The sequence below is a fragment of the Pinus tabuliformis genome, chromosome 2_2 (assembly GCF_031772625.1).
Source record: "Pinus tabuliformis cultivar Carrire ecotype Pingquan chromosome 2_2, CPIR1, whole genome shotgun sequence".
Lineage (NCBI taxonomy): Eukaryota > Viridiplantae > Streptophyta > Pinopsida > Pinales > Pinaceae > Pinus > Pinus tabuliformis.
In genome coordinates, this window is record NC_142300.1 from 450,132,550 (window position 1) to 450,155,852 (window position 23,303).

Sequence of the window (23,303 nt, forward strand, 5' to 3'; positions counted from 1 at the left end):
TAGTATTATAAATAATTAATTTATAACTGTGTTAAATTTTAATAAGAAAGCTTAAATTTATAATTATTTAATTTCATGTGATTATTGATTTTTTCCCATTAAAAGAATTACATATTAATATAAGTTTTTTTTTAAATAGCTTTAGTTTAATTTTTTTGAAATGTTAATTATATATGGTTATTTATTAAATTTTATTTGGTCATATAAATTAAAATAATGATTCAAATTCATAATTATTATATTTCATAATTTTAGATTTAAATTTAATTAATAAGCATATAAAAATTATATATTTAATATTTTTTTTTCTAAGTTATATATCTATTTGTCTTGGGAGCAGCTCAATTGGTGATGGAAATAATGTGAAATCTGTGGAAAATGAGAGATCCAAGGTTCCAGTTACAGAAAGGAGGAGAGGTAGTAAACCTTTGAACCCCATAGATTTACTTAAGGTGCAAAGAAATTCGATCCCTCTAGATTCTTGGTAGTTTCGGAGTTAAGATGGATCTAAAATGGTTATTAATGAGCGGTTCTCATTAAATATTTTAAAACCTTCTTCCAAGTACACTTATTCATAAATTGATTTTTTTTAATTATCTTTTTAATAGTAGGAAAACCTATAATAACTCAGTTGTGAAAGCAGCAGTGGGACAACGATCACATCACAGGTTGTTATCCTCAAATGCATTAAATATTTTAAAACCTTCTTCCAAGTACACTTATTCATAAATTGATTTTTTTTAATTATCTTTTTAATAGTAGGAAAACTTATAATAACTCAGTTGTGAAAGCAGCAGTGGGACAACGATCACAGGTTGTTATCCTCAAATGTACTGGTGTATGCTTAATTTTTTTTTTTTTTGAAAAGTAGGCAAACCTATCATAATTCAGTTGTCAAACCAATACTGAGACAACCGTTATTGGTTGTTATGCACTTATTGTTATTAGCAAATGTAAAATGACTCAACAACATTATTTAAAAATCATTGTTATTGACAAATGCTGAGTGACTCATCAACATTATTTAAAAAGATAACTTTTTATTCTTATAAAATACCTCTAGATTTTAAATTGTTAAATTATTTCCTTACCAAACAAAACATTTTTAAAACCCTCTCGAATCATAAATTAAAATGTGTTAAATGATGATAACACAGATTAGACTTAAATAAAACTGTAACGTTTAAACCATTGACCAATAAAATTGTAAATGTAAAATTCAGTACAATAGTATCTCAAATCTAAGTTTAATATCCTCGGTGGTGTCCCAAAGGTGAATTTTATTTACTGAAATCCAAAGGGTTGACGTTTTAAAGCAATGGATGGAGGTAGGATTGTAAGATAACAGTTTTTAACCATGGCTGAATGATTAATCTATTTTATGCATAGACATGCCCGTGCTGTATGACGCAATTGAATTTCAGAGTTGTAGACTATTAGGTGAAAAAATGTGTTACGGTGACTAGTGGATAATTATATATTTTTTAATTTTTATAAAATACTATATATATATATATATATATAAAAGAGAGAGTTTTCATATATGTTAAAGAATATTATACAAATAAGTACGAAGGAAATTAGCTTTTCCGTTTAACTTTAAATTCCGCTTTTGTAACCTATAATGTCATAACAATTTATAAAACAATTCTGGCAATACTACTAATAGTAGAACAGAAAATGAAATGAAATCCACTTTTGTAACATATAATGTCAAATTTCTGGCAATACTATTATTGATAGTAGAACAGAAAAGGAAATGAACCGATTCCAGTCATCCACCAAACGCATGGTATTGAAAGCGAGGATCTCGTGGTGTGAAAGACAGTACAAAGTGAGGTGAGGTGAGAGTGATCGGTGAACAAATGATGGCGGGGAGCAGCAAAGTCCACTCAAATTGAAATTTCATACTTTACAAAAGAATACAGTACCATAAACCTACATGCATCGACCATGCCGGGGCCGGGCAGGGCAGGGCAGAATCCCGCCCCCGCGGTAAACAAGCATGGAAATTTACAAGAGATAGATGCAGGCTCAAGAGTTAGAAAGAATGGTACGATCACTAAACACTAAGTCTGATGAGCTCTGGATTTCGGCCTGATCAAATCAAAGCTCTTGCAATGATTTGGTCTTTCATAAATGGTACTTGCTTTTATCAATTTGCAGAATTTTCCCAACATAATCGCTCACTGCTGAATGGATGCGAGCTGGGATCCCATCATGTCTCTCTCGAATTTTTTAATGGATTGAGCAACAGCTTTCATGGTGCCATCATATACATACGGAATGCCTCCCACCCAACTCACATTCTTTCTCATCGATGATTTCACAAATTCCCTGCACGGCTCTCCTCTACTGTTGATGGTGTCATGATAATGATAGAATCTCATCAAACCCTCTGTCTTGTGCTGTGTTTTCCCCATCACATTCTCAGACATGTGAACGCCAGTTGCGTACACATTTCTTGCCTGCACTGCATACTTGCGATCTCTCCTTATGCCTCTCTTCACATCCCTGAATAATAACTTTTCAAATCCCCATTCCCTGCGCAACAGAATTATCACATTGAATTTCAAACCCCAAAAACATATTCGAATTTTTTCTTCGGATTAATAGAAACCATAATGACTATTACCTGGAATAAGTACTGTTAGCCGAGATGCTGTGCAGTTTATTCTGCAAGCAGAGCTTGTTAGACATGGAATCTTGCTCAATGGTGAATTGGGTATAGCCAGAGAGCTCATTCAACACATATTGCAGTGTTTTCCGCCGAGGAATATAGAGATACTCATCTACATCGAAGAAAAAAGTCCAATTCGCCATGAATTTGTACCTGTGCAAACAAACGTTCACAATGAGGAACTGATTATGGTAATACCCGTCATATTGTTCCTGCTCTGTTACGTCCTGCAACGTCACACGACCTGCTCGAATCCATGGCTCCAACACCTTTCTAACTTGGGAATGGACTCCACCAGCATCGTGAAAAACAAAGTGCGATCTAGGGCCAAAGAATTTGGCATGATAAGCCATCCACTCTCTCATTCTCTGAGGATTCAGGTCACCGTACAGCGAGGAACCACAGTAGAGGTAATCATATGGGGGAGCCTGACTGTAAACAGAGGCATTGTAGGTACCTTTTTGTTCTGTGAGAGCAACGATTCTCTCAGCTTTCCCAAATTTGTTGCCATGGAGTGCATGAAGAATGGGTGGTATAATCCAAATAAGAACCGATGTTCCTCAGATCTGAGTCAATCCACCGAGCATTAGTTTGATTCCAACTCCTCCGAAGCCTGTGGCCTTGTTATAACAGTGAACTCCTGTGAGGATATTGGCTTGACCTGTCACTGTAATCCCCACAGCAGCCGAAAAGATGACAACGTCCGTTACAGCGTTGTGGTTGCCCATGAAACTTATGCCCACGCCGCTGAATTTCTTCTCGTCGCCGGTGGCTTCTTCTCGTCCGGGCTTCCACCGGCGGTAATGCGCTGCCCCAGGAAGGAATTCTGGATATATGTCTCGTGCCCGCCCTGAACCATGATGCCAGACGACTTGAAATGCGAGATATAGCAATGATCGATGTTCAAATTTTGAAATTGGGCGGGGCGGGTTCACCAGTTCAAACTTCGAATTTGGCGAGGCGGATTCACCAGTTCAAATTTCGAATTTGAATTTGAATGGTCCGGTTAACATTCAGATGCCCCGTCCAGATGCATAGCATAGCATGGTATGGTCATGCGTGGTATGATTTACCGGAAAGCGCTGTCCAGAAATAATCCGGGGTGTCAGCGTGATTGTACTACCGTCTATGCCCACGGAATGACAGTGATGTAAGGGAGCATTAATAATGCTATAGTCCATGAAATAGCACTTGCCTTATCTTTACCGTGATAGTGCACCTTCCAATCAATGTCCCACGTCCCACTTAATGTCCTACGCGGTTGTCTTTGGCATTACTTTAATTTTCTTTTCCCCTCCATAACCTCAACTTTGGTCGTGGAATACGCGACTTCGGTACAATGAGACAGAATACCAGTGCCAACACGGTGGTCCTTTTTTCCTTCCAATTTCTGGATACCTTTTGCTATTTATATGTACACCCCGCAGTTCGGGTTGCATAGCAGAGAAGCCATTAAAGACGCTGATTTGATAAATGGAGAGAGAAGTGATGATGAAAATGTTGATGATTCTGTGGTTTGCGTTCATGGCGCTGGGGACTGTTAGTTCGTCAATGAAGAAGCCCACTGATGACGATTCTGTTGAATTCACATCATCCATGGACGCACTTCACGACACACGGGACCTGGAGGCGCTTTTGTCGTTCAGAGATGCGGTCATATCCGATCCATCTGGATCCCTCCTCAACTGGACATCACAAAACTCACACAATGTGTGCTCCTGGACTGGAATCCGGTGCAGAAAGCGCACGAAGAGAGTTGCGGCCATAACACTTGCTGGCTTACAATTGGAAGGTAGTCTCTCACCATCTCTGGGCAGCCTTTCATTATTACGCACTTTCAATCTCTCTGGTAATAATTTATCAGGAAGAATTCCACCAGAGCTTGGCCAACTAAAAGCCCTTGGAATACTCGACCTTAGCTATAATATGCTATGGGGTCATATTCCAAGATCACTGTCTAATTGTACGCGCCTTCAGTGGCTACGACTTTCAGTAAACAGCTTGACAGGGACTATACCCACAGAATTCGGCCGTCTAGGCAAGTTGGAACATCTCCGCTTGTCCAACAATAGTCTTAGTGGAAGTATTCCAATGTCTCTGAGCAACTGCACATCTCTGGGAGGGTTGAACATTGCACACAACAATCTGACCGGCGGAATTCCTCTTGAACTGGGCTCGCTGCAAAAGTTAGATTACGTGGCTCTCGAATCCAACTAGTTGGACCGCACCAATCCTCCATCTCTTGGAAACTGCTCTTTACTTACGACATTATTTCTGGGGGACAACAAATTGTCAGGCATCATACCACAGGCATCATACCACCTCAATTGGGAAAGTTGAGGGAGCTTCTTCAACTATCTCTTTGTGGTCCAGGTAATATTTCGGGTTCTATCCCATCTGAAATAGGAAATTGCATTAAACTTGAATGGTTGGACTTGGGATATGACAAAATTCAGGGATCCATCCCGAAGACTATATGCCAACTTCCGCTTCTTTCCACCCTGAGTTTGGTACATAATAGCCTGGTAGGTGCAATACCTGAAGCCATTTCCAATCTAAATCAGTTGACGTACTTAGATCTTTCTAAGAATGCTCTTTCTGGCGGCATTCCCAATGGCATTGGCAATCTGAGTCAGTTGATGTACTTGTACTTAGATCTTTCTTTGAATGCTCTTTCTGGTGGCATCTCCAATGGCATTGACAAGTTAAGTATGCTTAAAAGTATTTACTTTCATCGGAACAGTTTAACAGGGGACATACCTGAAGTGATTGGCAATTTGACCCAGTTGACCCTTTTGCATTTTGGTGACAACCTGCTGGTCGGTGGCATACCTGACAGCATTACAAAATTGAGTAAGTTGACCTATTTACATCTTGGTAACAACACGATAATGGGCAGCATACCTGAGGGCATTTGCAATTTGAGCAATCTTGAGTCCATTTTTTTGTATAGTAACAATCTGAATGGTACAATTCCCAGCAGTGTGGGAGAATGTGAATCGCTACAACAGTTAGATTTGTCTTCAAACCAGTTCAATGGAAATATTCCAGACTCTATAGGCAACTGCACTTCTCTGAAGGATTTGGTATTGAGAAACAATTCGTTGTCAGGTAGAATCCCACCAACTTTAAACAGATGCATGAAGTTACAAAGGTTGAAGGTCTCCGAGAATAAATTGAGTGGTACTCTAGATATAGCATTTCCAATTTCTATGCAAGCTTTTTCAGCGGATTCTAATACTTTTGTTGGGACCCTGCCCGCATCTTTGGCCCTTTGCACCCAACTCCAATTATTAGATTTAAGCAAAAATGGATTACCAGGTTAGATTTAAGCAAAAATGGATTACCAGGTGAGCTACCTTATTACCTTTCATCGTTTTATGATCTCAGAGTTTTAAATCTTGGTTATAATCAATTGCATGGGTCTATGGATGACAAATTTGACCCATTTGCAAGTGTTGGATTTATCCAACAATAAATTCAGTGGAAGAATACCATCCAATTTTCAGAACCTTAAGGGATTTAGAGATCTTAATGTTTCAAAACTTAGTGCTAATACCTTATATGAGGATTTAGGAGTTGTAATCAAAGGCTTTAAGTATATTATCACATGTGTTGGCCACAGATACCATTTTTGATCTGTCCAACAATAATCTTACTGGAGAAATACCTCCAAGCATAGGAAGTCTAAGCAGCTTGAGGGTATTGAATTTATTTAGAAATGATTTAACAGGTCAAATCCCCAAAGCTCTTAGTAAGATACATACTTTGGAGGAGTTGGACTTATCAAACAATAATTTAAATGGAAGTATACTTCAAGGGCTCACTGCATTAACCATTTTGGCATCTTTGAACATTTCATGGAATAGTCTTTGTGGTAAAATCCCAAAAGGAACATAGATGGACACTTTTAATGAGACATCATTTGAAGGAAACAAATGCTTATCTGGCTATCCTTTGCAACCATGCAACGAAAAGGGAATGCAACGAGGAAGCACTACTATTAGCAAAGATAGAGGATGGTTGAGTCATGTGAATGAACATGTCTCATTAATTGCAGTAGAGTTAGGAATGGGGATTGGGTTTGGTGCAGTTGTGTGTATGATGATAACTTGGGATAAAGCTAGACATTGGGTAATGCCCCCTCACATACAACCATTTTATGGAGTGTATCGATTTCCTAAATAGCTTAATAGTTTGTTGTACCCAATTTCCCTTCCAAATAAATGTTGTAATCACAACATATATCATATAGAAGAATTATCCCTAAAATTGTTAGTGAAACATGTGCATTGTATTCTTATGTGAAATAAGTCTATATTATTCAAGAAAAATATCATATTATATATTTATTAAGATGTATGCATACTTCTATCATGTTACAAGGATGTTCTCTCTATTTTCTCCTTCTCACTTTTACTTCTGACATAACATACATATTACAAGGATACTCTTCTTATCTTGTTTTTTTTTTCAGTTTCACTTAAGACAAAAGTATACATATGTTTGAAGGTCTATGTGTTACCCTATATCATTATGTTTAGATTCTGTGTCTTTTATTTTAAAAGATTTTATTATTTTTATTAAATGAAACTAACTTTACATTATATATGCATTGAGTATACTCGAATAAAATTATAAAATAAAAATGAACAAATTTTTAATTTTTAATTTTACGCTGTCAAAATAGAATTTTCTTAATTTCTCTTTTTATTGTGCAAATTAAGGATTTTCTCAATCTATATTAAATTGAAAAATATGCTTCTTTTTAATATAAAATATTATAACTTTTTCCTTGTTATATTTAAAATTTTATGGAAAATATATCTTAAGCTCATTATTATTTTCTATATTAAATATGATAATATGGTTTAAAAATTAAATTTAGTTTTTTAAGCTACGCCTGTCTATATTGGAAGTGGGTTGAGGAATTTTCAATATTTAAAATATAAGCAATTATGGACAGCTCACATAGTGTAGTTGTTGAAGAGTTTTGAAAACTAATTAAATTTATATGGAAAAACTTAATCTCATAAAATTCACCTATTTCCACAATTTATTTGTTATGCAAATGTAATTACTTACTTTTTTTGGCTTTATAAAATTTACAAGGTTTAGAGAAAGATTTACTTATATGCCTAAGAAGTATATAAATCATATTTGTTAATGTGGTTGTGCTAATTTGTTGTAAAGTTAAAGTATGTATTTACATCTAATATTATTTTGAAATATTTTCTTCAAATTTTTATGATTAGATTTATGAATTGAGTTTAAAGTGAATAATCAAAGCTATACTCTTTCTCATATACAAAATGGTGAATCTTTCAACCTATATCTCAATTGCTATGTACATGATGATGTCATGTACTAGTAAAAAATTAGGATATGATTTTGTAAAAAATAAAATAAATTCTTATGAGAGAGAAATTAAAATTCACCATCAAAGGAATAGAGATACGAGGGAAAGTATCTGGCGAAATACTTTAGTAGATTTCTTCGGAGTCCTGGTGTATTCGGCCCCGCGTACCAACCAAATTGAATATACAGAGACGAAACAAGTTGTTGTCAACATTCTTTGTGTTTCGTGGCAATTAGGCGTGAGTCCCAGGCAATTAGGCGTACCGATCAAATTATTAATTTGCCTTTTGGCTTCTCAACGCACATATTGACGGAAGATTTGTACTTACATGTCTATTCTTGACACTAGGTTAATACTCTACTCCATAGAGTATTGTTATTTGGATTTGAAAAGATAATAAATAATTTATATTTAAAAACAATACATAATATTCATAGCAAAATAAATATTTCAACCAGATATTTATAACCATTCGAATCTGACAACATAGGTATAAAAAATAATACTTTGTAGATTTTTGACATTTGCTTAAATCTCCATATACGAATGGGATATTATTGTGATTTGGATTCAAAAGTGTTAATATATTATTGTGATTTGGAATTATGATAGAATTTAACAATTTCAATATATTATTGTGATTTGGAATTATGATAGAATTTAACAATTTCAATATTTTATTGTATAACCCCAACCATTTTTATTTTATTTTTTTAATATGTCTTTAACAATTTTTAATAATTTATTATATAATCTAATAATATATAAATATATTATTAATTAAAATTATATTAATTTTAATTAATGATTAATTAAAAATAATATTTATATGATAAAATCAATATTAATAAAAAGCTGATAAATACAATTATAATAATATAATAATATTACAATAATAATAATAATATAATACTAATAATATCAACCATTATGTGACTATTATTGTAGAATAGGAACAAGATATTATTAATAAATCATTATTTTAAAATTAATATAATTTTAGAAACCTAATAAATAAAATTAAAAATAATAAAATCAACATAAAAAAGGAAAAAAAACCCTTAGAACAAAACCGACATCAATCAAGAAAGAAGGAAACCAAGGGGGTTAATAATAAAGAGAAGGCACCCATGAGCTACTTAATTTCCATCCATCGTCTCTATTAAGAGTCTTACTCATCTTTTCAATTTCAATGGCTTCTCTTAATTTTTGGTGATGGAAATGATCAACCTTCGTGAGGACCTTAGAATCCTCTAAGAAAATATGGTGCTTCGTTAATTCAACATGTTATGTTAGAGCAAAGGAGTCGGTTCTACAATGTTTAAGGTCTGTTGCGTGCTCTTAAATCCTTTGGGAAATGGAATGACCATTCTCTCCAATGTAGGGGGTTCTGCAATAACATGGAATTAAATAAACACCCTTTATGCATTTCGGATCAATAGGGTCTTTGAGAGATCTCAAAGAGCTACGAATGCTTTTTAAAGGTCTAAAGGTGGAGGCAATCATTCATTTCCTTAGAATCCTAGCAATTTTGTCAGTCGTCCCTTTGAAAAAGGGAAGTTCTAGATTAGAGGCCACCTCAACCTCTTTTTCCATTCTAGGCCCCTGACTAGCTTTTAAAAAGGCTCTAAAACCTTGGAACTTATTATAACCATTCTTCTTGAAGACATTTAAGAGATGGTTTTTCTCATCCATTAGATTGTCCTCATAAAAAACCCTAAAAGCCCTAGTAGCTAGAGTGTTGAGAAACCCTAGTTTCTAGGCTGGAAAGTGATGATATTTAGCATGAAGATACTACTCACTCTGGGTTTTCTTAGGAGAAACTCGGTGGGAGAAAGAACCATCATCTTTCCTTCAGATAAGAACATCATGAAAGGTCAAGCTTCCATTAACCTCACATTCCATAGTAAATTTAATGGAATGAGATTGATTATAATTAATAAATTATTTATTTATTACAATTTTAAATAATATTTATTAATATATTAATCATTATTATTATTACTACTATCTTAAATTTTTTAAATATTATTCTTATTATTACTATAATTCTTTCTATCTTCATTAATACATTAAATAATTATAATTATTTTCATTAAAAATATATCTCTTACAATTTTTTATACATTTGTGATTATTATTATTATTATTAAAAACCTTGTAAATAAAGTTGAACCCAAACGTTTTTTTTTGTTTTTTGTTTTTTGTTTTTTGTTTTTAATTCAGATCTTCTAAAAAAATAAAGAAAAAATAAAATAAAAAATTGCAACATAAAAGAAAAAATAAAAAAACAAAAACAAAATACATCTAAGTCGGAGGATGGGCTCCATACCACAACAGAAAAAAGCAAAAAAACAAAAAACGATGAAATTCAGGGGTCGAAGGTTGGTGGTCAAGCCACAAACCGCAACACAATAAAAGAACTAGGTTCTGGGCACATACCACAACACAATGAAAGAAAAATCTTCTGAGCTGACCTCCCGACTACCAAATTCCCCCTTACCCCAACTATGCTGCGCATTGGGGTTGCTATTTGCTAGCAAAAACATGAGATCAACACCATCCCGACTTTTGACGACTCGGCTAGCCACCGCTACCCTACTTTCACCTAGCCGTCTTCTGAATACCTGATTGCTCAAATTTAACACTGTTCCCACTTCTAAGAACCCACCCACAATTTTTTTTTTTTGGTTTCCATGGGAAGCAAAATTCTCTTGAATTGATACTATAAAGCCTCCAAAAAATATTAAACCCTAATAATTTTTTTTCTAAACCTAGTGAACAATATTAAACCCTACGAATATCAAATGTTTGATTAATAAATCGAAGGTAGTGAATAAGACGCAACACATATAAAAAAATTGTATATTTTCCCCTTCATTTTTGTAAATAGTTATTGCTTTCCAAAAAATCGAAAAAAAATTTTTTGCAACAAAATATTAAAAAAAATGAAAAATATTCAAATGTGCAAATCAGAGGTCGAATGGCAGGCCTTTCTATTTCACAAAAGCATTTGACAAGTTTCTTACTTCCCAACTCCTGACTATAGTGGGATGGGACAACATAGCCGAACAAAATGAAGTTTGTTGTTCTCCAAACCCAACCTCCCGACTGCTCGCCTCTTTGTTGACGGTGTTGGACCTGCCAACATTAAGGGGATTTCCCCGATATGAAGTCCCAATTAGACCTCACACTATTTGGTGTATGAGTACCATCCGAAATACGAACTGGTTTTTGATGTAGTGGGTTTTAATGATGTGCCTTGGCTACAATAATGCATAGAGTGGTGTATGGTGACTTTGGTGGGAACAAGTGTGTGACTCTTTGGAAAGTCAAGTGTAAGGGAAAATGAGTGGGTCCCTTAGAAGCCTATAATAGTATGCAATTTGGAAGGAACACACGAGCATAAAGACATCATAAGCTAATCTGTGAAATAGTTCACAAGTTAACAATGATGGAAGTGTACAACAACACACATTCAACAAGATCTGTACCAATGAAAAGAAAATAGTTCATAAGCCTAAGCATAAGTTAAATAACATACATTGCAAACATAACAAGAATAGTCCTACTATATTCACAACATATGCATGAAAATGTGTCAGCTCTGATCTTTTATTAAGTGAAAGTTTCAATCATATATATACCATTGACGAACGACTAGCCCCAATAGTGGAACATGAATTCAACCGCTGCTCCACCAAAGAAAGATGCTTCCTCTATGCTATGGAGAAGCCAAGGCTCTCACAAACTCCCAAGCTCCTGATTCTAAGCTAAAATCCTAGCCAAAAGCCCTTTACATGAGTTATGAGGGTCTATTTATAACAAAGGGGGTGACTATTCACTTACCCTTATGACTTTTGGACTTCCCTCATGACTCTTCAACTTCTTTAGAAAATGATCCTTTACATTCATTACGTCATGAATCTTCACATTCCAATATTGGCACTTGGAATTCCACTTACAAATTAATTACAAAAGAATATTATGATACACTCGTACACATATAAGATAAAATTGGGTAGAGCCAACTAGACAGCTTAATAAGACAAAACAATTAAGCTTGAGTTTTGGGAAACTCTAGCTCAAAAACTTCCACTTGATGTTTCTTGGTTACGTAACACTGCCAAGATTTTTATTGCGTGATGACATACCCAAACTATGCGATGGTGTCAGGATGGAAGCAAACTCTAGCCTCCATGGCATCTGGGTAGAATGATTTGGAATCGGTTTGTGTTTCCTTCTTGAGCAGGAGAAGCATCGTGTTGATTTGGATAGGTCCACCAACGTACTTTTTCATATTCTGTTTGTTTACTTCTAGATCTTCCTTGATGACTATCTGTCTCAAATGTTCCAAGTATTCTTTAATATCCTTCCTGACCTAATTCCTGCGCTTGATCTCCATGAGTGACCTGCATGATGGGATCTTGTGCAATTTCACCATGAAGTCCTGGTTGTTGTATAATCATGCATATGGGGCCTGAGTGTTGGAAATGAACAAGGCAAGTTGTTTGCTATTCTGGATGAGCATATGAACCTTTTCTTTCTCCAACTCTATCTCTTGTCTTGTATTCTTTCCCAATTCAATAAGTTCCCCTTTGTATTTCATTGACTATTCATGCATGGTAGCAATAGCTGACTGCACAGAATTAAGGGTTTTGATATAATCTTTACATTTCTGCTACAACACATGAAAGTGGAAAACTACCATATGCATGGTAACAGGCTCCTCATAAAGACTCTACATGGTCTCTACCAGTGTTGATACTTCATCGAGTCTCACTTCCTTCAGTTCTTCCAGAAAGACCTATGTGGGAGCTACGTTCTATAACTCTGCTCGGAGTTGTTAAAACTCTTTCCTAGAAGCCTACAAGTTCTTTGTCAATTGTTTGTTCTTGATCATCAGGTTATTTGTGTTTGACTTTGTAGCACCTGCGAAGGCCAAGTTGGTTGCGGAAATGGCACCCAGATTTCTTCTGGTGTGTGTCACGATCACCCTTTCTCCGATTAATGCCAGAGATGTCAGGTCATTTGGAAAAAATTTATTCGTCGCTTCTACAATCTTTTTTTGAAGTTTGTCATAAGTCAGATTTTACGTTTCCATAACCGAACCTTCGTCGAGAGGAACAATTTCCTCTTCCTCGCTTGGAGCTTTCTCTACCAGAGGATGGCGAGAATAGTGGCCTGTTGTGTACTTGGCATAAGGTCGACATCTTGATTCTGCGACTCTAGTTCCTCCTCCATGTATTGGATTTTGATCAACTCCTCAATCTCTTGAGCAAGATCTTTATCCTACATTTGTTTTCTCTCCTCTTATAGCTGTCGGTTCTGCCCTTATTCTTCAAATTTTCCTCGTGTTATTTCTTATGCTACTACTTTTCACCTTTCTTCTTCTTCCTGCTTCTACCTTTCTTCCTCCAATCTCTTGTGCTTTTGTTCTTCCCTCTGCTTTTTTTATGCTTCCTACACCCTCTGTTTCCTCTTATTCTATGCTGCCATGGCCACTTTAAGTATTACTGGATCTTCTTTCATCTTGCGGCTTCGCTCTCCCCTTGGACTATGCAAAACTTTCCTCTTTCCCTTCTCATACATCGGGTTGCACCATTTCGCTGGTACTGCTTCTGGAGTGATTTCTTTTTATGGAGTAGCATGTGAAGTTCTTGCAAAACTAACCAGCTCGCGGGACTTTGAGGTATTGTAACAATTCTTCCATGGTTCCTCCTCCGACTAGTGAAAGGTCCCGCTTAGCCAATGGAAATAAATCCTAGTACACTAGTCTCTACAAACATTATGGGGATCGTACGGATTGAATTCCAGAGTACCAAATGAAAAATTTTCTATCGTCGTTCCCTCTGTATCCACGACTTTCATATTCTTCATCTCGTACAATCTGATTTGCATAGGAAGAGTTGGCCAAGGGGATTTCTTCTTCCTGTGAAAAGCTACTAATAACCCTGTGAAGAGATGATACACAAATTCTTGCATGACTAACTTATCGATGGAATACCTTGGTAAAATATGCGGAGACTTCTGTCCATAGAACAAACTGAGGAAATTTCCATCTGGTGAGGCAAACCAATGTATTATCTCTAACACTACTTCCATTGCCCCATGTGACATGCAAGGTGGATCTTCCTCAAAGATCAACTTGTACAATGGAATGAGGAATTGATTAGTTAGCTTCTCCATTACTCCTTTGTGGATGCACTCCAAAAGCATCTTGCAATCAAAATATACGACGAGCTCTCATGGTTTCCAAGTCTAATTCATGCCAGTGAATGCATTGTGTGCGCATATTACATCCAACAGATATGGAGACATGTAAAATCTATATTCTATTCGCTTGGGAGGATTCAAGGCATTGGCTACATGGATCCGCAGTTACTGAGCCACTAGGTCTAACTAGTTGAATGGTTTACCTCATTCAAAACATGTTTCAGGAGGAATTCCCACCTTTGAGGAAAGGTCTTGGTGCTTTGTTGGATGTAGCTTCTGCAACATGAAACTATCAAGATCTGATAGGCCATCCTAAGATATTTTGTCTTGTAGGTGTTTTTAGGTGTCTGATGGAACTTTGTTGGATATTTCGCATAGCCTATTACAATATCCTTGGTGTTCAAGTAGCTATCTATCACATAAAATTACGAATCCATGAGTGATTCTAGCTGTAGAAACTGGTACATAAGATGATAATCCAGTGTGAGAAAAGAAGCAATTCTTTGTCCACTGTCACTATTGAGAGTCATAGTCTTTGGATCTATATGGGATATTATCCGATTGACAACATCTGCACAGGGAAAAGTTGAATATCTGCATGTAATCCTGTGTAGACTTGATTGTTGGACATTGACATACACCTACCGGTCTTCCAGATCTGCCTTAAATGTTCTTGCTGATAAAATTTCATTCACCTTCTGCCATGTGATATTTGATTCATTTTATAATCTTGTGTACTCTTGCCTCCTTGGTGCTGCTCTTTGTGGTATCTTTTGAAGTAGATCTCTTTGGTGCCATGATGTCAATGACTGATGAAGAGAAATACTCAACACCTGCAATACCTGTGGGAGGAAAAAGAACTCAAGGAAGACATAAATTAGCTTCAACAAAATGATTTTATAAGCAACATCAAGCAACAACCACAGGGACAAACTAATAAAATTGCACAATTTTTGAGGTGATGGAGGGAGACTCGCTGCTTGAACTATGCATTGCATAGTCTCAACAGCTATTGGTGCACCCTGAGGCTAGAGACTACACAATGTGTAGTTATGCCTAGGTGGGCCGAGCTGGCGACTATGCACTGCGCAGTGTGAGTGGCCAAGGGATGGGCTTGAGCCCTGGAACTGCACAATACATAGTTGGGCCATCCAGGCACTATGCATTATGTAGCCTCAGAGTCCAATCTTAAAGCTTGGGCCTTCAACTTGCGCAATGCCTAGATAGACAAGACAAAAAATGAATAAGGGATGAGCAGATTTGCCTGGCAAGAGTGTGGGAAAGAAGAAAATTTGAGTTATGGTGCAAGTTGAAGTGTAGATGTAACTAAGTATGGATATATTAGTGCTAAACAAGTGTGGAAGATCAACATTCAAGAGGGAAAAAAAGCATGCATGGAGAGTCACCGAAATGGTGACCACTAATGGGAAAGAATAAGAAAACTAAAGAGACACTTCTAAAAGGCGAGAAACGGATCGAACCAACACTTGTATAAGCTAATATATATTAAAACTCTAGAAACCATGAAAATAAACAAGAAAAAAAGCACTCACAGAAACCAAATGACAAAAAGTGACAGAAAAAGCGACAAAAGATGACAAAAGAAAAACTCACCTAGAAAAGCACCGAAAATTCCAACAAAGGTTCCTTTATCTCCTTGGTAATGTTAGAGCTCCAAGTTCAAATGTGAAAATTATCTCTAGGGGCATCCATTATATAGATCTAGACAGATTAGGGTTGATGATGCACATGCCTAAAATCAAGGAAAAAGCAACACTTGTTGGAAAGTTTCAAAAATAGTAAGTGTGCCACCTTTGGGAAACTCATTAGTGAATCCCTATTTTCTAGGGATTCTTTTTTATTTTTTTCCTTTTGCTTTTTTTGGAAACTTGCATGCGCACTCCCAAAAAGGATTGTGCAATTCCCGAAGACTAGGCAACTTATTGACTCAGTGCATTCTGTAGTTTCTGAGCTCACAGGATGCTTTGCACATTTTCCATCATCATGGTTGGGATGCCATCCAAAGTTTCACAGTTTTCATTCTCAAGATTGGCCTACGAAGAATAATTGTCTAATTCTGGGGGGCAAGGCTAGCCTGCCTTCCAAGATGGCGCAGATTCTGGAGGCAAGCCCAACAATGCTGCAAGGTCAAATCGGAAGTTAGCCTGTTTTTGGAAGGTATCGAACAGGGATCAGTACATCAAAATAAATGCATGAAAAAATAAGTCTTTTATCATAGCATGAATACTTGATGACAGTAAAAGATAAGCTCCAGTGGAAAGAAGGAATGATTGAAAATCAAAGCATTGGAAAAATTTTGGAGGGTGGTTGTAGCAGCTACAACACTCCCTCTTACCCCGACCTCGGTGGAGATTGGGATCGTGACCACCATTCCTAGAAAGCTAAATTTAACAACATCACGACTTCAAACTGCCTTCCACTCTGAATAGGAATAAAATCATTTATTTTTCGGTTTATGTGCCAACCATAATTATATTTTATCTTTTATTACTATTTTTTAAAACAAACTCTAAAATGCGAAGCCGTTATGCTTAAAAAAACATTCCCCCAACTCTGACCATGCAACCTCACCTCGATTTTTGCATGCAAATGGTTGAAATGTCTCATCACTTGCATGAATAATTAACACATTTCATGTGAATTTACTATTCAATGTCTAGAGGGTTTAAACAAAATTTAGCAACTTTCCTTCTTTTTGCTCTCTATCTTTCACTCTCTTCTCTACACCATGTTTATAGTGGTTCTTTGAAACTTATCCCTCATTACAAACTATCAAGTTCAAATTCACTAAAAAGGGTTCTAATTTCTAGTAAACATGCACACTCATACATAATTGCACTAGTAAATTTGATATCTTTTTTCTTTTTGGTAGGTAAGCACCCACTGGGGATTTGAACCAGTGACCTATCACAAGGATTGCCTTAACAGTGCACCCATTCACTGTGGGCTACTTATAAATTTGATATCTCTCATACAAAGTTGAATTTTTTTATTATTCATTTTTAGGGCACAACATGGGAAAGAAAGGTAAATCCACGACATCAAAGGAGGCTATACAACACATTAAGGAATGCCTAAAGGGAGCTAAAAATCTTGAACCATAGGTCTTTAATGATAACGAAACTCTCATCTACGACTTCACCTTCAAAACCCAAATGGTAGGTATGATGAAGTGGGAAGAAATTTATAATTTCTTTGAGAATAGAAGCTGGTTAAATTCTGAAACTTCAATTGAGCACAAAAACACTCAGTTTGAAAAGATTAAAGGTATAAAACTCCCCAAAGTTACTTCTAGAGTGAAGAGTTTTCCTTATTATGATATTGGGCCATGCAACATTTGGTTTTTCCTACCCGCACCATAACAAACTACAACAAAAATGTTATAACCTCTTGGAATCTGCAATTAATTTCAACAATTTACAAGCTTATTCCTCCCTAAGTTTTCTTGAACAACTAGTTTCTTGATAACTTCAACAACACAATATTCAGGAAGTGTGAAGGGAAGGTTTCAAACTTAGGGAATCAAAAGAATATTTGGTCACCATTTTCAAAAGACCCATTAGGTTCCTCATCAAAATTTTGTCTCGTCTATGTGGATGGAAAGACCCTCAGCATTGCAAGCTGCAATGGATGGATCTAATACATAACCTACTCAACAATTCAAAGTGTTTCAATTGGGCCGAAATTCTTTGTCAGACTTTAATAGATTCCCTTATTTTTTCCATTTTATCTCCTTCGGGATCTGATCAACTCTTTTTCATGTCAGCCTATATTATTGATATTATAATTTCTTTTGTTTCATTTCCTCTAATGAAATGGAACCACCCACTTGAGCAACAACTGCTTATTTAGAATTGCACCCCTATTTTATGGGAAAGTAACCTCAAATTCCACTTTTATGATATTTTTAATTATGAAATGACCCCTTTCCACTAGATTATGTTTGGAGAAACCCCTCGCAGGGTTAGTGAAGGTCTTAAAGAGACCTTAGAAGAAATTGGAGACTGGTTCGTGGAAGTATTATTCACATATATCAGAGTCTATTGAAGTGAATTTGGCCCTCATCATCTTCCTAGATATATTCGACAGAGGATAGCTTTAAGAGAGGTAGAAAATCAAATTTCCTTGAATGGTCAAGCTCAGAAATTCAATGAACTTTAGAATAAAATCTGACTGACCTTCCCAATTCAATCTAGAAAAAGTTTTCCTCAAGGACCGAGGGCATGCATTTAAGAAGGATGAAGAACTCAATCATGTGTGGTTTTATTCATTGCCCCTTCCTCAGTATGACCCTTGGGGAATCATAAATGTCCATTATAGTACTATCAGCTACATCAAAACCTACACACACCATAAACCTCTCTTTGATGAAATTTTCATTAATATTGATCATTTTCAACAAGATTTTGAAAGAGGGAGATCGTTGAGTAGGGAGGTTAGAAGTAAACTGCAACATTTTAGACAAACTTTTTATGAGTACTTCCTTAACCGGAAGAGTCTTCATAAAGATACTTCAATTGAAGAGATCAAATATGTTGATATTTTGAATTACAATTTCAATGATAGTATTTCAGACCTTGTTTCCTCCTCTCCAAAAATAGAATAATACCAACTTGAAAATGTTCGGGTTATTTGTCTTACAACTCTAGAGACAAGCACAAAAAAAGAAATCATTGTTAAAGAAAAAGAGCCAAATACCAAGATAGACCAATAGGTTCAAAGGAACACAAAAGTCACGGGTCATAAACAATAGACACCAAAGAAATAACAGGCAACACAGAAACATACTTGCTTTGGCGATAGTATCATTATTATTCACAGCCCAGATGACACCACCAAGGGACATATAGAGTGGCAGAAAATTCATGAGGAACCTCCATATATGCATATTGTAAAAAACAAAGATTCATACCAAATTACCAGGACCCCTATGTCAACATTGACCGCTTTCTCTAGCAGATAAAAAGAGTTTCCTGAGAAGCAAGAACAAAGTACGCAGATATCTATTCCATGGACTTTTCATGACACATCCATGACTCCAATTTCTACGAAAGTCTATCTCGAGTATTTTTTATTTAAACTCATCACTGAAGTAGAAACTGCTGATGAAAGTGTTCCATCCCTGACTGAGTATTACTTTAATGCTCAAACCAAGTCAGCTTTTAGAAGAATGAAGAATTTTTTTTTGACAATTTCAAAACCATTTCAGAATTCAGTTAGCAAGAAACAAGAAATGTTGAGGAAAAAGATGAGGAATCACCCCAAGTTGTAGGAGCCTTTATTAATTATAACCAACGCCATGTTGGTGAAATTTCCACCACATACAAGAACAACCTATAGAATTTAAAACATATTGAAAGTGAAATAGAGAAAATCAAATCTTTTAGTGAAGAAAGTTGGAAAAACCATTCCACAATGCTCATAGGTGGGTTCGTCATTGAAAGACAAAACTTGTAGAATGAATACCAAAATCAATTGAATGAATTGAATATTAAACACTTAGCAGAGATCCAGCAAATTGAAAAGGCACATGCACAACAAATTTGAATATTGAAAGAAGAATGTGACAACAACATTCTAACCATGATGACAACAATGAAGGAAGAAATTGAATCTCTTAAGTTTCAATCAATTAAAAGTCATGAAGTGAAGAATAGTCTACGGATTTTTAAGACATAGGCAATACATGACAACCTAATATTGAGGAAATACCAGGTTAAGTTTTATAAATAAATGGAAAACATTTGTAGATATTTTCAACAAAATATGGATCTTGAGGACAGAATAAAATATTTCGTTGAAGAAGACAAGTACATCAAAGAAAAATTAACATTAATTCTTGAATGGGAAACGTAGCTTCACCCTTACAACATCCCAAAATTCTCCAAAATGGATAAGAGACTAATGTTTGCTTCTTTGATTCAGCGACAATTTGAGCCAAAAGAAATCACAGAATGCATCAAAAGGCCCATTGAAAAATATTTGTTAGTATGGGAGATTGGGACATATTTTATAGTGGAATTTGACTTGTCATGATCCAAACCATTGAAAGATGTAAAACCTGGCTCAATGCAACATAATCTCAAAGACAATGCCACATATGACCAGAGAGTAATAGACAACTTCAAAACCTAGAATCAAGAAAAATTTCAAATATTTATGCAGTTTCCCTTCGATTAAATCAAATTCAATTCTAAATTTAAATCAAGTGAAAAAAGGAAAGGAGTTGTACAAAATTTCATATCTATGTGCGAAGTGAATATTACTCATTTTAATCCTATTTACTTCTCAACAATTTCTCAGTTATTCCCATATTGGGCTAAGGACATCAGGTCAAGCGCACCACATTTGTTCAGGATGGACAAAGAAGACTCATATGAGGAGGACGAAGATTGAAGGGCATGTGACATTTCCGTGCACAAAATTCTTCCAGGAAGTACTAAAATTTGAGAGTGGGAATTCTACTTTTTTGCACACAAGCCTTACATATTTTCTGATTCCAGACTATCAAACAAAGTTTCCTTTTATTCAATGCTATTTATATGACCTCTTATTTTGGAGTAAGAGTCCCTATGCTCATGATGTGCAAGAATTTTTTGAACTCAAATATTTTTTGAAAACAAAAATTTGGAATTGAATGCATATTGTTCCTCTGATCACTTTCATTTCTTAATGCATGTACCTTCTCTTCACTTCTTAAGTTTACTCATGTTGATCTCTCACTCAATATTGGCATATTGTGCTCCACATGTTTTTCGAATATCATACACCTTGTTTTCTTGCTCAAAACAATTTGCTATTTTCCCCTGTGATTGTATATCTATTTGAAAGTGAAGCTTGGTATTGAAACTATAATGCACTAAACTGCTATCGTTTTCAACATATTTTATTCTAAAGCTCTATATTTTTAGGCTTACATGTAAATATATTTTTCGAACATCACTTGTATTTCCTAAGAAATTTTTAAAGTAAAAGTTTTTTTCAAAAATAAAACTCCCAGTTGAGTGCATATTGACCTAGAGGATTGATTCCCTGTTATCTCTTTCATTTTAAATGGATGTATATGGCATTCAATTCTTAACTTTATTCATGTATATATATGGCAGAATATTTCCACATTCTCTTAAATACTCCTTAGCATATGGCACACTATTATTTTTCCTTTGTCAAAACGAACTGGTTTCTGCTCTATGCTAACATTTTTTTTTCACTGAATCACGGTATTGTAATTATATTGCACTAAACTCCTCATGTTTTCAAGATAGTCTCTTTTCAAGTTTCTTATTTATTCCATTGCATGCAAACATATTTATGCAACAAGATTTGTATTTCTAATCAATTTTTTATGACATATATTTTTCCAACACAAAAGTTGGACTTGAATGTGTATTTACCTATAATGTTAATTCCTTATCATCACTTTCATTTATTAATGCATATATTTTCCACCTAGCTCTTAGGTTTATCCATGTCTGTGTCTAGCTAAATATTAAGATATTATCCTAAACACTTGTCAGCATATGTTACACTTATTTTTTTTTTTTCAAAGGAAATTGCATATCTTCTCTGATTCCATATCTATTTCATAGCCAAGCGTCTTATTCAAACTAGAGTGCAGATAGTCACTCTCATTTAGAACATAAATTATTTTCATGTAACTTTTTTTTTTGGTGGTACATGCAAATATATTTTCCGAACAAGGTTTGTATTTCGACATGAAATTTTTCAAGTTTAAACTTTATGTAGAAAAAAACTTTGGCTTCAATGTGGGTTGTCCCACGATATTCATTTGTTGTCATGACTTTTATCTCTTAACGTACATATCTTGTACTCAATTTTTAACATTATTAATGTATATTTGTGGCTGGATAGAAGGATATTTTGTTCTACACTTATCAAAATATCTTGCTATGTATTTCTTTCTGTAAAAGAAATTTTTTATATGTTTTTTTATTGCATATGTATTTCATAGTGAACCCTATTATTCAAACTACAATGCACTTAATTGTCAATGTTTTATTTATTTATTTTATTTTATTTTATTTTTTTATTTTTTTTATTTTTTATTTTTTATTTTTTATTTTTTATTTTATTTTTATTTTTTATTTTTTATTTTATTTTTATTTTATTTTTAAATTTTATTTTTAATTTATTTATTTTTATTTTTTTCTGTCATCACATGCAAAATATTTTTGGAACAAAATTTTCATTTCGCAGTGAAACCTTTTGTAAAACAAAAGCATGAGTTGAATTCCTATTTAGCTATCACACATATTTCCCGTCTTCAATTTATTTTGTTAGTGCATGATTTTCCTACTCTTCTGTTGACTTTATTGATGTGTAGATCTTCCTACATATAATGATATCATGTTCAACACTTCTTACCATATCTTGAACTTTCTTTTCTCTCTCAAAGCACATTGTTATATGTTGTCTCACTGCATATAGTTTTTACTATGGGCCTTGACATTCAAATGAAAATGCACCTAATTATTCTGCTTCCCAACAAAATTTCTCTCCAGGAAATGTGTTTTCTGGCGATACATGCAATAATATTTTCTTCAGAATATTATAATAAACAAAATAAATATGTGTTGTGTGACTACATATATTTTTTACTGTGAACCCTCACATTCAAACAAAAATACACCTAATTATTTTGCTTCTTAACAAAATATATTTCCAAGAAATGTATTTTCTGGTGATACATGCACCAATAATTTTCTTACAATATTGTAATTGAACAAAATAAATTTGTTACAATGATATTGTATTTAACTATTCCTCCTCCTTCTTCCTAAGTGTGACATATTCATTTTTTTTCATTTTAGAAAAACCTTGAAAATAACAAGCTGATGAAATCTAGAAACCATCCAACTATTTCACTCTTGATATAACTATAAATGTCAAACCCTTCCTCTCTCTATATTCTATGTCAAAAGTGGCTCGTCGCAAACTCATTCCCTACAATTTGCGTATACTAAACACCCACACCATTTTTAAAGTCATTTATTTAAGATTCCCTCT

The 23,303-nt window shown here is 34.8% G+C and overlaps 1 protein-coding gene across 1 annotated transcript; it reads right to left on the reverse strand.

Annotated features, from left to right (window-relative positions):
• Positions 1–1,887: 1,887 nt before the first annotated feature.
• Positions 1,888–2,888, reverse strand: LOC149193192 (galactan beta-1,4-galactosyltransferase GALS1-like). Its single transcript, XM_089406554.1, has 2 exons — positions 2,636–2,888; positions 1,888–2,544 (listed from the first exon to the last, which is right to left on the reverse strand). Exons 1-2 carry the CDS (start codon positions 2,821–2,823, stop codon positions 2,187–2,189), a joined length of 546 nt encoding a protein of 181 aa, XP_089262680.1. The 5' UTR covers positions 2,824–2,888; the 3' UTR covers positions 1,888–2,186.
• Between the last annotated feature and the right edge of the window lie 20,415 nt (positions 2,889–23,303).

Coding starts and splice junctions, on each gene's coding strand:
- LOC149193192 (XM_089406554.1), bottom strand. CDS start 2,823: ATGGCGAATTGGACTTTTTTCTTCGATGTAGATGAGTATCTCTATATT. Junction 2,545..2,635: donor GCTAACAGTACTTATTCCAG/GTAATAGTCATT, acceptor TCTGTTGCGCAG/GGAATGGGGATTTGAAAAGT.